The sequence below is a fragment of the Quercus robur genome, chromosome 10 (genome assembly GCF_932294415.1).
Source record: "Quercus robur chromosome 10, dhQueRobu3.1, whole genome shotgun sequence".
In the NCBI taxonomy this organism is placed as follows: Eukaryota; Viridiplantae; Streptophyta; class Magnoliopsida; order Fagales; family Fagaceae; genus Quercus; species Quercus robur.
The window spans coordinates 52,845,655-52,863,931 of record NC_065543.1 but is presented as its reverse complement, the minus strand read 5'-3'; the positions used below and the strand labels follow the sequence as shown (position 1 = coordinate 52,863,931).

General features: G+C 33.7%; 2 protein-coding genes across 3 annotated transcripts; both read left to right on the top strand.

The window, feature by feature from the left end:
• The first annotated feature begins 1,291 nt into the window (after window positions 1–1,291).
• Window positions 1,292–7,436, top strand: LOC126702359 (uncharacterized). 2 transcript variants are annotated; one of them, XM_050401053.1, is made up of 12 exons: window positions 1,295–1,743; window positions 2,924–3,049; window positions 3,538–3,630; window positions 3,736–3,815; window positions 3,943–4,056; window positions 4,325–4,398; window positions 4,663–4,739; window positions 5,190–5,273; window positions 5,409–5,501; window positions 5,587–5,694; window positions 5,772–5,843; window positions 6,756–7,436. In XM_050401053.1, exons 1-12 carry the CDS (start codon window positions 1,447–1,449, stop codon window positions 7,188–7,190), a joined length of 1,653 nt encoding a protein of 550 aa, XP_050257010.1. In that variant the 5' UTR covers window positions 1,295–1,446; the 3' UTR covers window positions 7,191–7,436. The 2 variants fall into 2 exon arrangements, with proteins under 2 accessions (XP_050257009.1, XP_050257010.1); XM_050401052.1 differs by having other exon boundaries at window positions 1,292–1,743; window positions 3,538–3,815.
• Window positions 7,437–9,190: 1,754 nt separating this feature from the next.
• On the top strand, window positions 9,191–12,978 carry LOC126702360 (uncharacterized). Its single transcript, XM_050401054.1, has 5 exons — window positions 9,191–9,608; window positions 10,834–11,088; window positions 11,449–11,530; window positions 12,290–12,368; window positions 12,481–12,978. The coding sequence occupies exons 1-5, from the start codon at window positions 9,312–9,314 to the stop codon at window positions 12,539–12,541; spliced, it is 774 nt and encodes a 257-aa protein (XP_050257011.1). The 5' UTR covers window positions 9,191–9,311; the 3' UTR covers window positions 12,542–12,978.
• The last annotated feature ends 5,299 nt before the right edge of the window (window positions 12,979–18,277 follow it).

The window sequence follows — 18,277 nt, the reverse complement described above, 5'->3', positions numbered from 1 at the left end:
CCCAAAAATGCATTAGTATGCGCGTTTTTGTGTTTTTGGCGGAGATTCTAGCCTTTTGCCCTTAATTTTTTAAAAATTTAGCAATATGCCCCCTATTTCGAAATTATATAGGGATATGCCCCTGTTTCGATACTCGATTACCTTAAAATCGAGTTTCAATGAAATACTCGATTCGTAGAAAATCGAGTTATGCCGAATAAAACTAAAAAAAAAAAAAAAAAAAAAACATGGAACTCGATTTTAGGGAAGTCAAGTTCCAAAACGTCACTATAGGGCTTAAAAACGCAACTATAGGGCTCCTTGAACCTGGTATGGGGTCTTATAAAATTTTTTTCCAGGAAAACGCCATTATAGGGCTTTAAAACGTTACTATAAGACTCCCAGAACATGGCGATCACACTTCAAAAAAAAAAATTTGCAAGAAAATGCCGCTATAGGGATTTAAAACGTCACTATAAGGCTTAAAAACGCCACTGTAGGGCTCCCTGAATATGGGGCGATCACACTTATAAATTTTTTTTTTTGCATGGAACTCGATTTCCTGAAACTCGAGTTCCATGCAATTTTTATTTTATTTATTTATTTATTTATTTTTTAAAGTTTGATCGGGCATAACTCGATTTTCTACAAATTGAGTATTTAATTGAACTCGATTTTAGGGTAATCGAGTATTGAAAAAGGGGCACGCCCCTATATAGTTTGCAAACAGGGGCATATTGCCAATTTTTAAAAAAATTAAGGGTAAAATGCCAGAATCTCCGTTTTTGGCTGGGTCATGGATAGTACCGTGGGACCCAGCCAAAAATGCAAATGTTGGAAACGCACACTGGTTGCTATCCAAACTCACGCAAAGTTGACATAATAATTAATAGTGATCTTGATTATGAAAGTTAAGGGGTGAACTTGATTAAATTAAAAGCATATGAACGAAGTTTTTTTTTTTTTTTTTTTTTTTTTTTTTTTGAAGAAGGTAGAATTAAAAGTATATGAACGAAGTTGAAACTGTAACAAATGTTAAGTAAACAAAATTATAGTATTTGGCCTCTCAAAATAACATTCAAGACATCGAATTATTAAAAAAAAAAAAAAAAAAATCAAGAAAGAAGTGGTATATAGATATTGGGCTGAATATTGGGCTCTACCTTATCTCATCACCATATGAAAACGATCCAAGAAAACAATAAAGTCTAAAAGCCCAAATCCATTTTGTACTCCCAACAGAAACACCAAAAGCGACATCGTTTTTCAGCACCAAAACCCCAACAACCCCAACGGAAAAATAAAAAAAATTTCAGTCAATACGCGCCGCTAGGGTTCTGCAAAACATTAAACCTGTAATAAAAGCTTCCGAATTTTTCGATTTTCTTTTCAAACATTCGAGAAAAAAATTAGTCCATTTTTATTTTCCCTAGAAACAAACAGGAAAAAGAAAAAGAAAATTTGAAAATGTCTGTTGTGGAAGAGAAACCAGTGGTTCTGAATGAAGAAAAAGAAGAGGAAGAAGAAGAGGAAGAGGAAGAAGAAGAGCTGACGTGGTCATCGGACTCGGAGGTTGAAGAAGCATTGGACTGGTTGGACTCAAAGGACGATGGAGAACGCATTGAAGGGACGATTACAATGCTCAATCCTCGGCGTCCCAATGCGCATGGTGGCGTTCACTCTCGCATCAATACGTCGACGCTTCAGCCTCTCTCGAATCGAAACCAGAAGTTCGCCCATCATATTCGAGCTTCGCCTTTGGAGGTATCAAATTTTGAGCTATTGTGAATGAATTTCAGGAAAAGATGGTGAATTTTTTTGATTTATGTATTGAATTTTAGAATGTGTGAGTTTCTCATGTTAAATTTACCATTTTTAGGGTTTTAGATATAGAATTAGTAATTTGAGATGATATGCATGGTGTTAGTTTTGAAAGTTTTGGTGAATTCAGTTAAAATTGAATGATTCTTTAAATTTAATGGGAATTCTAATAGTTGATGGGAGAGTGCTTATTAGTAATAGTTAAAGGTGGCGTGCCTCGGTTTTTGAAGTTTAGGGAACATTGTAACTGCGCTATTGTTTAAGACTTAAGGGGAGGAACTTGTAATCAACCTTAAATTTTATGATTTCTTTAAAGCATGTGTGGGTTGCTTATATGTCAAAGAAATTTGCTCATTTGGTTCATAGAGATTGTGATTATATTTCAAGTTTTTTCTGTATTAGACTCATTATTTTGAGAAGGTATGCATAGTGTTACTATTATTATTATTACTATTTTTTGAGTTTTTGTGAATTTTTGGTTTTTTTTTTTTTTTGGTTAATTTCCACATTGTGTTTGTATTTACACATTTTTGGGGCTATTTGGTTTAATTTCATGGGATTTGTTTCAGCTTGCATAAACTCAACCCCATTGGTTTTTTGTTGACTTGTTGAAGAGAATGATGAGAATCTCTATGCTAGTGCAGCACTGTACCCTCAGTGCCATGAGCGGCATTTTTCCACACGAGATTTCTGACTATCCTTTTTTACCTATTGTTTGGACTTATTGAAAATTTTAAGGGATTATATGTACGTTTTTTTGTTGCTTTTGAAAAAAAAAAGTTGCTAAGACAGACTATGGAGGTGTTGTTTGAAACTGTTTCGTTGTCAAAATTTCGTCTGCCTATTGCATGGTTGTTTTCTTACTTGCATAATTGATACAAGTCACCATGGTAAACAATGTTGTTGCTTTTACTGTGAAGGTGGGTTTAATATCATTTTGGTGTGAACCAATTTTCTGCATATTGCATAGCTGTTGCTTTACTGTTGTAGTTAATATGAGTAACCATGATAATGTCGGTACTTTTGCTATAATTTCTCTGCTTTTGCATGTATATGTGGGCTGGGTTTGATTGGTTATATTTATGAATATTTTGATTTTTAACCAAGTCAATTGTTGGTGCAGGAGTGGGAGGGAAGATGTGTTGGCATGTCAAACTCTGTGACAACTGCAATCCGTGGAAGTGTTCGGGAGATGGCTATTGGTAAAACTAGAACTACTGAGAAATCAGATCGTGCGACTGTTGAGCAGGTGAACTGTACTAAAATTGCATTGACAACTTTGAATTATCAAAAAGTGTCTTTATTTTAGTTTCTTCGTGTTCTTTGTTCCTTGTGTTTTTGAAGCTAAAATCATTTCTACGAGGTTGTTTTATTTTTATCTTCTGGTGTCTCCTTGCTTTGGATTTCTATTGATGGTAATTGTGAAGGAGTTCTATACAACTTTTGAGGGACTATTTGCTTATTTGACTTTCGTTAACAGAAAATCACTCTTGCTTGTACTTCAGCATTGAAGTGACATGTTTAACCTTTTTTTTTCCACTTTTGAAGGAATTAGTTGTTATCTCAACTTAGTTGTGTTGTGGACCTATCTGCATTTTTGTTTTGAGGATAATTGTTTTATTGTGCAGTCCTAGTTTTACTTATTACCCATTATAAGTTTATTTTTCAATATTTTGCTTTGAGCTGCATCAAAGACTTCTTCACATGGAGTATGTGACTAACATACTTTTCCTCCAGGCCATTGATCCTAGAACTCGCATGGTCTTGTTCAAGATGCTGAATAGAGGTGTATTTCATGATATTAATGGTTGCATTTCAACTGGAAAAGAAGTATGTATGAACTTTAATTTCTGTACTGATGATACCTACTGCATGTTCCAGTTTTTAATTCTTAAAAAGCTGAATCATTCAATTTTCTTTCCCCTTTCCCAACAGGCAAATGTTTATCATGCAATCAAAGCTGATAGTCAGGAGTTGGCAATCAAAGTATACAAAACTTCTATTCTGGTATTTAAGTATGTTGAGATGAACCTTTTAGCTTGTTAATGAGTTTATCTTGTGTCTGAACTCCATTGTTCAGAGATGTATTCTCATTTTTTTTTTCTTGACATGAATTTAACTTCTTGTTCTAAACAATTATAGGGACAGAGATCGTTATGTTCAAGGTGACTACCGTTTCAGACATGGATACTGCAGGCGTAATCCCAGGAAAATGGTAAAAACATGGGCTGAGAAAGAGATGAGGAACCTTATGAGGTAAGTCCAACACATTGTTCTTGATACTTAACTGTTGTTAGGATACTAATGTTTATGGGAAGGAAATGACCATCATTTAGGCCAATGAACTCTAGCTCAATTGCCACCTCCTTTTTTAAGTCCTTCAAGGAGGGCGAGGTTGTGGTTCAAGACCCACTGAATTCATGTGTAATTTACCAATACAAAAAAAATGTCATGACCATATTTAGAAGTTGTTTGAGAAATAGTGCTATTATATCATAATTAATATGGTCATTCTGAACTGCAGGCTAAAGGCAGCAGGAATTAGATGCCCAACTCCAATTCTTTTGAGACTTCATGTTCTGGTCATGGAATTCATAGGTATTGTGTGTACGTGTGAGTTATAAGAAACATTTAGTCAGATGGATGTGACTTTTTAGTCAGAGTTTTGTGCAAAGACTGATTTAATTGGGTTTATATCCCCCTGTAAGTTGAGCTTACATGTTAGTAGTCAGTGGAGTCCCTATGGTTATCCTTGATACTGCTTAATTTCATTCTTAGTCCCTTTTGAATGATTTAAGTTTCAGCTTCTAAAAATTCAGTTATATTTCTGGTTGATGTTTCTTGGTGGTTGTGCTTGTACAGGAAAAGCAGGTTGGGCTGCACCTCGTCTTAAGGATGCTGCTTTATCTCTTGACAAGTTACGTGAAGGTTATGTGGAGGTGTGTCCATATCTTTAAGTCATTCTTTAAGAGTTCTTAATTATGTGAAGTGAAACCTGCTTTCTAGAATGTTGGGGGTAACACTTAGGGTTAGTGGTTTCTTCTGTGGACCTATAGGTAATTGGTTATCTCAAGTGGAAGTGTGGAACATGTCATCTAGAACGATAGTAGGATGCTTAATTGTGTAGTTGAGGTTTATCACTTGGATTGATCAGGTTGGAGTAGCCTAGATGAAGAGTTCCTTTAGAGATGTTTTAGTTATTTAAACTCATCTATCTTTAGACATGCTTAGCTTTATGGAGTCATAATTTTACTTTTGAACAAATTTATTATTTATTTACACTAACTGCAAATGCTACTTTTATAACTTTCTTTTGGCAAGTTAAAAGGGTTGTGTAATACTGTCTTGTTTAACTGATATAAATATCTTCTTCCCATTTATTTTTTCAGGTGATTATTGCAATGCGAACATTATATCAGAAGTGCAAACTGGTTCATGGGGACCTCAGTGAATATAACATACTCTATTTTGAGGTGAGCATCAGTTGTTTGTATGTGTTTTACTTGTAAAAGAAAAGTTTGTGTATGTGGTTTTTCCCCTTTTCTTATCCAATATTGAATCGATTCAATTTGTCATTGATTTGATTTATTTTTCCTCCTGATTTGTAGGGTCACTTGTATATCATTGATGTTTCTCAATCAGTTGATCTTGACCACCCCCGTGCCATTGAATTCCTAATTGAAGATTGTGATCATGTTTCTGTAAGTTTTTTCCAAACATAAATTATCATATGACAAGTGTTTATAATCTATGGAATGAATTAATTAAGCAAAAGTGGCTTTGCAGGATTTCTTTGAAAAACATGGTGTAGCTGTTATGACGATTCGAGAACTTTTTGATTTTATAGTTGATCCTACTATTGCTGATGAAGCTGTGGACAGTTATCTGGAAGAGGTTAGCTTCCTTGTCCTGTCAAAATTTCTAAAGAACTTGAGAATGCTTTTATTTTGACTGCTTTCAACTTATTTCAGTTGGAACAAAAAATTTTGGCTAGAGGAGGCAGATCTGTGGAGGATAAAAGGGCAGACTCTGAGTTTAAGCAGGTAACCAGTGTGCCAGTGAATCATGTTATTGGATTTTCTTTTGATTACCATTCTCCTGTACGTTGTAAATTTCAAGCAGGTCTCCTAAAACATTAAGCATGCTAGTTACCATTTTTTTTTTGGGGGGGGGGGGGGGGGGGGGGTTAGAAAGGAACAAAATGCACTGATTACACATGGTCTCAGATACATCAAACTTTAAATAAAGTGTCCGGTACATGACTTGGAGGGGTAACATAAGACACAAAGTCAAGTTGCTGGATTCAGCCAGCTATAGCAAGAATATCTGTGCAACCTTTGGCTTCTCTGTAGATATCATGCAGGTTCTGCTGCTCAAGCCTCTCTATTAGGCCACGTGCGCTCATCCACAACAGGTCTGAAAAAGGCAGTTGTGGTCTTGTTTGATTTAATTAGATCAATAACTGTCAGGATCAAGTTCAATCTCTAACCATGTAATTCCCATATTTATTGCTGTACTCAACCCATCTTTAAGAGCCCTCAGCTTGGCTTGGAGGCTTGTTGTGACACCATTTCCCCCAATCTTTGCCCATTGAAGTTTTGATACATTTGATCAATCTCGTATGATATTTTCCCTCCTATGATTTATCAATTCCCCAAGTTACCAGATCAAGTGACAGGCTTGAAAATCTGGGCCTTTTGTTTAGCTTTTAAGATATTTTAATGCTTGACATTTGCCTCACTTTATTTTACACTATACACAATCCGTGAAATGGGAGATCTAGTTTCCCTTTGGTTTCCGTGGGGACTGATAGTCCACAATTGGTTCTTGAGGCTGGTCTGTGTGTCTCTGTGCATGTGTGTATGCAAGGGGAGAATTAGACACAATGGAGTTGACCCTGATAAATTTTGATTAGTAATAAATTGTTGAATGTTTTATTTTGTTTTGTTTTACAGTCGCACATTCCAAAGAGGCTAGACGATGTAAAGAATGCTGAGGAGGATGCTTTCCGGATTACCAGTGGCCAGGACACTGAAGATATAAATTATAAGACCATAACAGGACTTAAGGCTGTTTTAAAAGCTCAACCTTCTCCGGCAGAACAAGAAGCAGACCCTATTGAAGAGTCCTCTGTTAATACCACCGGTCAGATTAATGCTCTTGAGAGTGTAACAGAGTCTCAAACAGTCGAAGATGAAGAGAACTCAAGTGATTCAGAAGGGAGTTTTTCATCTGAAACTGATTCAGAGACCCCTGCAGATAAGAAAGCTGCTAGAAAAGAGAACAAAAAGAAAGTTAAAGAGGAGAAGAGGGAGGCTAGGAAAACTAAAGTGCCCAAGGCAGTAAAGAAAAGAAAGAAGAAGTTGGCCAAATCTCACAAGACTAGATAGTTGCTTGTAGTTGCTATTATGAGTCTGGCCTACGTATGAAGGCAGACAAGTTAATATATTAGATAATTTTGTAAACCGTTTATCATTTTGATTTTTATGGGGGAAGTAGCAATTTTGGTATTGAGCAGTAACTTCTTTTTACCTTAACTTGGTCAGGAAGTAAAGTTTTGCAATTTGTACACATATAGTACGTGGTTACTGAGAAGGGAAGCTAAATAAACCTTAATTTACCGAGTTGTAGGGTTAGCATTTGTATTTGGTGCTTGCTGGTTCCCTTTTTTGTTACTTTCTTCATTCTTGGTTTTACCCACGGACCATTTATAAAGCAAGGTTTTAAAAACCGAGGGGGGATGGGGAGGCTTTAAGGTTTTGACTGAGATTGGACTATGGTTCGATTCTAAAAACCGAATTGTTCAAACAATATGGTTTGATTTTAAAAAGGGAATTGTTCAAAGAATCAGAAAAGAGGGAGGTTTTAAGATTTTAATTGAGGTTGGGCTATGGTTTGATTAGAAGTTGAGTAATGATTATATCATTATCAATTTAGTAATTAATTAAAATATAAATGGAGATATTAAAATTTTAAAAAAATTAGAAAAATTGACTAAAAAATATCTAAAGATTTTAAAAATTAGAAAATTGACTAAAAAGTTGATTACAATTTTTTCAAATAAATTTTGATGATTTTTATAACTGTAATAGAAAATAATAACGTATAAAGAAGCATAAAAAAATGGGACTTAGTATTTTAATCTTAAATAAGATCACTTTTGAAATAAATTTATAAATAGAACTCTTTCCCTTCTCCCTTGTTTTTTTATTTTTATTTTTATTTTTTTTAAGTATAATTTTTAAAACTAAAAACACAGTGATATGATACCTGATTAAAAAAAAGGTGATATAATAAAAATAAAAAACTAATGCTTAAAGTTTGAACTTTAAAGCATGATTTTAAAAACTGGTATGGACAAAGAATCGGAAAAGAGATTGATTACTGGTTTTTTGGTCCGATATGGGATCAGATTGATAGTCAAATCAATGATGTCATAATTAATATAATTAAAACATTTAAGTAATTTTTTATGTGAATTTTGATTTTTCATAACTTATATTATGAAAATATATAAAATATAAAGATATATTTTTTAGCATAGTCCTCTTTTTCTTTTTCTTTTTTTCTTTTTTTTTCTAGTTAGTAATTATTAGACAAAGTATAATTTGCTAAGTTTGTAATTTTATTTTTATAAATAATAGTTTAATAGTTTAACTTTAACTATTTATTTATTAAAAAAAAAAAAAAATCAAAACTCAAATGTCATGATGACAAGACAAGTCATTAACTTACCAACCCAACTTCCCTACTTCCAAACCACATAAGTTTACATTGGTTACTTCTTTGTTATATTAACCCCCAAAATCTAACACCATATGTTATCACTTACTACCATTATAACTGTTAGTACTTTTAAGTTTTAAGTCTTGCCATATTTAAAGTTTCAACCTTTCAACAATTATATTTATCAGTACTTTTAAGTTTAAAGTCTTATCATATTCAAAGTTCCAACCTTTCAAAGTTCAAACTCTTTTTATTTTTTAGTTTCCTTTCCTCCTTATGGCACAAGACATGGTGATTCCTCCTTATGGCACAAGGCATTTTTTCCCATTCAATTACAAGAATAGGTTTAACTACACCGGTTCCCGAATGAACCTGCAATTTTTAGTTTTTCTTGCTTTTTCTTTAATTTCATTTTTTTGATGATTACTAGACCAAATTAAGGTCCGGTTCCCGTTAAACCAATTGAAATTGCTGGTCTGGTCCAGTCCGGTCCAGTTTTTAAAACCACAAGACACAATTTTTTTTTTTAAAAATAAAACTTATTTTGAACTATTGTTACGAATACATTATGTAACAACGAGATTTTCAGTTACTAATGCGAAACATTCGACGCAATAGGTATAAATAAGAACAATTTTTTTTTTTTTGATACAATAAAAACAAAATTTTACTTTCACACCTTCGACAGCAACAACAGTAATTACTAACTACAAGCATTTCAGTAAAAAAAAAAACGATCTTTCTTCTTGTTCTTCTTTTCGCGGCACAACAACAACGCAACGATAATGTCGAACTCCAGCGAACAAACCCTAGACGAAGATCATGGAGTCGTCGTCGAACCACCGCCCTCCTCCGATCAAAACCCTAGCGAGCAGAGCGAGCAGCAGCAAACTCAGGAATGGGAAACCATGGCTCGCGCTTGGCTCCTCTCGTTCCCCGAGGCCAAAGCTGTGTCCATGGACGAGGTCGAAGCTTGGATCGACTCCAACCACCACTCTCTTCCCGAAGGAATCAGATCGATGCCTCGCTCTGATGTCTGTCAGAGACTCATTTCCATTCAGAAAATGAGACTCCCCACTCAGGTAGGTACAAAAAGTACTCCCAATTTTTTAAAGAAATTTGAATTTGGTTAAATTTACTGTCTTGTTTTACATTCTTAAATCCTTAAGAGTTTGATTGAAGCACAATACTTGCAATAATTTTATGCAATTGGCATCACTAGAAGTGCTTGCAATATGTTTGTGTTAACAATTTTAAGGCCTATATATGAACTAGGAAGGAAAATGTGGACACTGAACTCGGACACGAGACACGGCGAACAAGTTAATTCTTGAAAAATTAGGACATAAAACAGTGGGGATATCACAATTACTTAACAATATGTATTTTTAGGTATATTTTATGTTTATTTGTAAGTTTTCAAAATAAATTACAACTATTAAATCTTTAAAAAATTATCTAAAATTAAAGGAATTCTTTTTTCAATATAGTTTTTTTTTTTCAACATAATGAGGACATGTATGTATAAGTGTTCTCAGTGTGTCCAATTTCTTAGGTGTTGTACCTTAGGTTGTCAAGTTGAATGTAGCTATGTGGTTGCATTGGCCAATCAACCAATGAGGCACATGGTTGAATATAATTATCATTTTTGATGTATTTGTTAGTGTAGCTACGTGGTTGAATTTAAGCGGAGAACGTAAAGTATAGTATTTTAAGGAACTGTACCTGAGTTTTGTCCTAAGTTAATAACATCAGTAGGCTTTATGATAAAATAGGTACAACATAGGAATTGGTAAGAGTAAGAGTGATGTGGGTGGAGGTTGGGAACAATGAGCTCTAGCTCAAATGTCACCTACTCCCCCCCATAAGAAAGGGTGAATGGTAATGTTGTGGATTCAAAACCTACTCAAATGTCACTTACCTGGTTTTGTCCTTATTTTTTAGCTTTGCAAATTCAGTGAATTAATAAAGATATATATTAGTATGGAAACAAATATAGTTAGTCATTAATAAGTATTGCATGTAATGGTTGTGCTGAGGCTTGTATGTGATTTGTTTGAAGGTCCTTGTTCTTCTCCCTTTTATTTTTAGGATTTTGTCTGTGTTATCTTACGTATCTGATATCTTTCTTTTTCTTAGTCTCTTACTTTTTGGTAAACAATGTTTTTTTAAAGGGTTTCTGCTTTCCTTTTTTGCTTTGTCTCGTTGTCATAAAACAAATGTTTTCATATTAGTAACACATACAATTAGCAGGGGAAATTTGTTTTATTATTATAACAATATTGCTTGCCAACCTTTTTATGGCAGGAAAAAGAAGTTAGCCAGTTTGATCTTGAAAATCCGCCATATCGATTTCAGCGTACTGATCAATGGAGACCAGTTTATTCTTGGTTAGAATCTTTGGATCAAGAGGAGGTGGTGAAGTCAAAAGAAATTTCAGATTGGCTTAGTGCAAATCCTGACATCCAAGAACAGTTGTGCTCCAGGCATACTCGATATCATTTGATGCACTACATCAAAAAGTGCCATATAAAGATATTGAAGAGGAAGGAAAGGAAAATGGTATAAAATACTTTTTCCTATTAACTCTCATTATCCTGGGAATTGTTACTGGCCTATCTACTTGAAAGTTATGGAATGTTCTTATGTTATTTAGAGTTTAACACACTAATGTTTATTAGATACATGCATCCTGCTTCTCATGCTTATAAGACTGATTTTTGCCTTTTACTTTTTCTCCTTATTGTGTTTGTGGTCTCAATGAGTTATTACTAATAAATTGGGAAATATGGGCTGCTTCTATAAATTCGAACTTAGAAGATTGATGTCTGCTACTATTTACTTATAGTTAATATTTTACTTGACTGTTGTGCATCTATTACTGAACCACAATTTGTTAATGCCACTGATCTGCTTGAACAGGGTTTGCAGCAGCAGCAAAACAAAGAAACTTCTTTAAAGGTTCGCAGAACCGTGATCATGAAACAACCAGAAGAGCTTCAAAGTATGTCTCATTTATGGTGCTTTTCCTATTGTTTTAAAATATGGTTGGATGTCTAATACAAATGGAATGACTGCTTGCTTTCAAGTCCATCCTCTGCAAAAAGAAAAGGGAGGGGGATAAAGTAGCAGAAAGTTTTGAAATGCCATCTAAGAGTTCTTCGAGGTGACCCTTACAAAAGGAAATTTTTTAAGCTCAATTCTGTAAGAAGCATGAATCCACTCATTATAAATGTTGTGTAAATACAATGCAGTAATTATGTTATCGTGGGATGTCAAACGTGCCTCCATGAATCCTGTTTATGGCAACAACTTGTGTGTGTGTGTGTGTTTTCACCTCTTTTCGATATACCTTGGCACCTTTTGCAGTGCTTTACGTTGCAGTTGGATGTTACACTAAAAAAGAGCATTGTCTAAAGGAGTTTTATCTTATCCTATCATACTTTCATTCAATTTCGCAGTTAGAGTACATGCAGGATAATAATTAGGACCATCAGACACAACCATCAATTAATTGATTGGATTAACCAGCCAAAGTTTTCTCCAATCATTACATACTAATCAGATCATCTACATCTTGCTGTGACAAACATTCCCAAACTTAACGGATGCAAAACCACATATTAAAATTCTTGTTGCCATTTTTTCCTAAGTATGTTTACAAACTTACGATTTTTCTAGTGTACAATATATGTTACCTGACTTAATAATTTCCAATGCACCCCTCTCTTACATTTTCCTTTTCTTTCTCTCTATTTTGCAGGCAATGCTATAATTAATCTACCTAAAGATGGTGATGCATTCTTGACGAAAAGAAAGGAGGCGTATCTCAAATATGAGATGTACGTTGCTTATGAAGTTTTTCTTAATAAATTGCATCTTATGTAGCAGAATTTCTTATTGTACATATTGCTAGATGCAGCGTGCTTACTAATAATGTTAATTGGATTTCAGTTTGGTGGAGTTGGAGAAGCTGCTTTCCCCAATATTCCCAAAGCAACAAGATGGAAAATAATGAAGAATCTTGAAACTGCAAATCTCTGCCTATGCAAACTCAGAAGTGCCATACTGATTCCTCTGTACCAAAAGATGTTCTCTTTCTCTCCAATGCACCTCAAAAGGTTTAGGGAAGTTCTGTCCTGCTTATAGGTATTCCCTTTTCCATTTCATAACTGATTGGGGGGATAATAGTTGCTTGTAATTTGTACAAAAATGCCTTAAGAAATTCACTTCAAGTTTGGTTCATTACTTCCATTGATGGATACAAGCAGGACAAGTTGTTGGCAAAATTTTCCATGTAATACTAGGATGAGTATATATTGTTTCTTAGCCAGCATGCTTCCAAGCTCCAAGTTGTATTAATTTTAATGTACTAGTTTTGGTTTCACATTTGCTTTAGGGTCCTAGTATGGATTAATTTGATTCTAATATAAGGCTGTATTTGTCTGCCAAGGTAACTAGGAATATTTATTTACAGCCTAGAGATATGTTGTAACATGAGCTGATGAACAATCAAATCTCATAGCGATCCGCTCAACTGCCAAATTGATCCCATTCCACAAGTAATATGAACGCATACCATCAATTTAATGAGGTGCCCAAGGTTTAATATCTGGAGTTGATTCGTCTGAAGAACCAAACGTTATGTACCTATGTTTCAGGTCTCATTCCACAATTATTGTCTTTTTGTTTTTGTTTTTATTTTGGGCTTAGAGCAAGTAACGAGGGGATTTGAATAGGTTTTTGACATAAGAGAAATGGACAATATCATAAAGATTAGATGACAGCTCAAGAAATTTAAGACTTCGATTTAGAGTTTTATGCATGCTCATTAACATTGTATTTTACCACGAATTATTGTCTTTTTGTTTTTTTATTTTTTTATTTTGGGCTTAGAAAAAGTAATGAGGGGATTTGAATAAGTTTCTTACATAAGAGAAATGGACAGTATCATAAAGATGATAGCTCAAGAAATTTAACACTTCGATTTAGAGTTTAATGCATACTCATCAACATTGTATTTTACAAAAAAATTTGTATTTATTTAATTCATTTTACATAAATGTTACTATGTGATTGGATTTTAAAATTTTTTGAAAAAAAAAAAAACAAGTTTGTGTGTTAAGTACCAAGTTCCAACCCACAAAAATCTTGAGCAGTGTGCTACCCACTCGTATAACCTTAGCGCATGAGGTGCAATATCTCGAGGATCGAGTACCACATCGTTTATTTGGAAAGCAGCTGAAGCTTTTATAAAGCAAAACGAAAGTGATGCAATTTTCCTTTAGGAACGTTACAGAGAAAATTAGAAAATATAAAAAATTAGAAAATACTGAAACCACAATTTTTGTGAAATGATCCAAAAGTTTTATTTTATTTTTAATTTAAAGTCACAATCAAGAAATACTAATATCTGTTTTGTTCTTTCTGTCTTTTGCAGGAAGACATTTAAAAAAAAAAAAAAAAAAAAAAAAAAAGACACAACAACAGTTGTCTTACTCTTATCTATAGTACGAAGCCACCCGGAAATTTCAACATACCAATTCGTTGAATTTACTTATTGATTATTTTAAGAGAGAGAGACTGAGAGAGACTACATGGCCTATTGCATTAAGGCACTTGATAGAATATACCAAACTGCTGAATATGATGGCTGAGACTTCATTGTTAAATTTTGAGGTTTGGGCTGCCTGGTCACACAAACCCTAAACAGCCTTTTGTCCCTGAAAGACACAACATCAGTTGTCTCATCTCAATAGCGGATCCAGAAAATTTTTTCACGGTGATCTTTTAAAAACTTAAATTAAACAATTTAATAAAAAGAAAATTTTATATATTGATAACAAAAAAAATATTTGTCTATAATATTTTGGGTATGAGATGAATCTTGGGTACATGATTTTTGTATCAAATATTTGTCTATAATATTAGCAAAAAAAATAAATAATAGACTATAAGTTCAATTGAAATATTATTTCTTGATATAATAAAAATATTAATTATTATTATGTCCATAGCATGATTCTATTAACAATATAATCCAACATAAATTTTTGTTGTTTAGTTGTATCATTTTTTTTTTTTATTGACCGTTAACAGTCCAGCACACACCCCATTACCGCCATGTAAAGTCTAAACTAGTAAATACAATGCCTCACCCCATTGCCTTACAATTGCTTGGTTTAATTTTTTTTTCTTTTATAATTATTTGTTTACTTACTTTACTACCACTAGTCAGCTAGTACATTACCCCAATTCCCCAAAGCAGACTCAAGGCTCCTGTTTTAGTTTGTCCATTAGAACAAAATATTTTGGTACTATTCTATTTCGACATATTATTACGAAGTTACCATTATTATAAACATGTATATGTATAATATTGATTAAAACTCGTATAAATTATTAAAGGGCTTAAATTTATAAGTCATATTTCAATTAGTATGTCAATCTTTAAGCCCAAAAAACAAATTAACAATCAATTTTTAAAAATATAATAAGATTAAAATGTATTTAATAATGAAAGAAAGAAAAAAAAAGAAAAAAAAAAAAGGAAAAAAAATAGACTTAAGCTGAATTAAAAAAAAGAAAAGAAAAGAAGATGATAACGTGGAGGCAGGAGGCTTAAAGTCAATATAAAAAATCTGAATTTCAGCTTCCTTTGAAATACTACTTGTACTAGTCACGCACTTGTCATGTGAAGGCTGACAAAACCTAGGCAATAAAGTTGAAGTGGGCAGAAAACTCAAGATTCAAGAATTAGAAAATCTGAAAAGAATTGTAGAGAAAACGTAGAACGAAGAAGGAGGAGGAGAATTTCAGGGTGGTCACAACCTTTGTTCAAAGGGTGGGCAAATATAAAAATTTTAAATTATTATATATATAATAAAAAATTTCCCAAGTCAGGATGATCCTGTGACTACTTAAGCCTGAACGTGCCGTCGCCTCTGTCTCATTTATAGTTTGAACCCACCCACAAATTTCAACAAACCAATTCATTTAATAGAAAAAGATAGCAAATGTCGTAGGGGTTTTAGTAAAAATAATTGATTTTTTTGACAGCCTTTTATATTTCTTATAAAAATGGTATTAAAACTTTCTTTAAGTTAGTCCATTAGCAAATGTCTTAAGGCACCTGTTAACTAGAACTTTCCTTTAATTTACTTTTTGATTATTTCAGTGAGGGAGAGAGACTACATGGCCTATTACATTAATAAGGCACTTGATAGAATATTCCAAACTGCTGAATATCCTGGCTGATACTTTATTGTTAAATTCTGAGGTTTGTAGTACTGCTTGGTCACAGAAACCATGGAGAGCTTTCTGTGCCTGAAAGTTTCCTTCATATTGCTATTACTAGTGCATTGTGTTGTAGTGCATGGTGATTGTATACATGATGTGCAGCCACTGTCCAAGATTGCCATCCACAGGGCCCTCTTTGCTCTTCACGTTAATGCTTCCCTCAGAGCTGAACCAGTCCTTGGAACCAAGGTAACACAAATTGTATTTTTGTTCACGTTCTCTCTTATGTTGTTTTTTGAGTTGGCTTTGATGGTACAGTGGTAAAGAGTTTTGAGTTATTTCGAGTCAGTTGGATTGATTCTTTAAGTTCCAAATGTTTGTTTGTTTAAGAAAAGATTGGGAAACAAGAATTTTTTTAGCACCGACTTAACTAATGAGAACTTACTAAGTGTATCGTCTCTCAGTCTCGATTCAAGAACCAACTTCAAGGGTAAAAGACTATTCCTTTAAACTTTAAAACTTTTGGTCACTGAAGTTTAAGAGATTGCTTTTTAGTCCTTAATAACTTAAAGTAAACTTTTTTTTACCCCTTAGGAAATTGTAAGTATCGCTTTTAGTCCCTAATGTGTCTAACAAAGTGGTAACCCTCGAGGCTCAAGTCCAAGGGCAGAGGAGGGGGGGGGGGGGGGGGGGGGGCAATGCCCCCCTTGGCCCATCCAAAAAAATACCTTTAGTTATTAAATACCCTTGCGTACTTTTTGTTTTTGGGTTTTTTAAATGTCACTTTGTTTATTTGATCTTGAAAGAGAGCATAAATTCTAAATGAATTATTGAGGAATCTTAAGTCCTCCACTAGCATGCCTTGCACTGGAATTTTTTTAATTTGTTCCTATTATATTATAATTTGAACATTTTATGGGAACACATTAACTAAAATAATAGAAATTCACATATATTGCACTCAATAAACTATTTTTTACCCCCTTAGGAATTTGTAAGCATCACTTTTAGTCCCTAATGTGTCTAACAAAGTGGTAACCCTCGGGGCTCAAGTCCAGGGGCAGAGTCAAGTGGGGGTAGTGGCCCCCCCGGCCCACCCAAAAAATACCTTTAGTTATTAAATACCCCTGCGTACTTTCTGTTTTTGGGTTTTTTCAATGCCACTTTGTTTCTTTGATCTTGAAAGAGAGCATAATTTCTAAATGAATCATTGAGGAATCTTAAGTCCTCCACTAGCATGCCTTGCACTGAAATTTTTTTAGTTTGTTCATACCATATTATAATTTGAACATTTTATAAGAACGCATTAACTAAAATAATAGAAATTCACATATATTGCACTCAGTATCTATCTAACTACTAATAGTTTCACTCATAACTTGATTTTTGGCTCTAATTTTTTTTTTTTTAAATAGATCACTCATGTTAGAAATATCTCAATAGACAAATACAATATTATGAATAAGCTTGTTTTGTTTGTAGTGTTTTTTTTTTTTTTTTTTGGGGTATAATTGCATTAAATATCACTTAGTATTTAAATGAATAGCTTTTAATTTTTCAAATTGGTCTCAAATATTATATATTCACATAAATTTGTGTAAGTGCATATATCATATATAAATTTTGCCCCCTCCCCCCCCCCCCCCCCCAACTCAAATCCTAGCTCCGCCATTGCTCAAGTCCCACATTGTTTACTTGGAAAGCAGCTGAAGCACTTATAAAGCATAACGAGAGAGAGAGAGAGAGAAAGAGAGAGAGGGTAGTAGAGTGTGAATAATTTTTGCGATTTAACATTATTTCACTGACTGTTTAGTGAACTTAAGTTTAGTGAAAAAACTGAGGGTCTGTTTTGATATCGCTTATTTTGCTAAAACTTAAAACTTATTAATGAAAGTACTGTAGATAAAGGTAAAAGTTAGCTGAAATAGTATAGTGGGGTCATGAATAATACCAAAAAGTGCAGTGAGGCTCATGAATAGTACCAAAAATAAGTTGAATAGTGAAATAATTTTCATTTTTCTTTGGTATCCAAATGGAGGCTGAGTTTGATAAACTCTCGAATTCTATTATGGTGGCAATGCTTTCATGGGTTAGTGAACTTAAGTTTAGTGAAAAAAATTCGATAACGGTAAACTCAAGTTCTATTGTGGTGGCAATGCTTTTGTGGAATTTTAATCCTACTTACTTGGCTTCTCTAGTCATCCAGTAGTTTTTTTTTTTTTTTTTTTTGGTTAATAAAAAAGGAGGGTGGGTGCGACCATATGTGGCTTACACCCCAAGGCATGACCTGATAAAGGCACCCCCCGCTAGGTAATGTTGGATTGAGTCATAGTTACTGTGACTGGGATGCCATAGACCTCACCCTACAAGTGGGGTCATGAATAATACTAAAAAGTGCAGTGGGGTTCATGAATAGTACCAAAAATAAGTTGAATAGTGAAATAATTTTCATTTTTCTTTGGTATCCAAATGGAGGCTGAGTTTGATAAACTCTCGAATTCTATTATGGTGG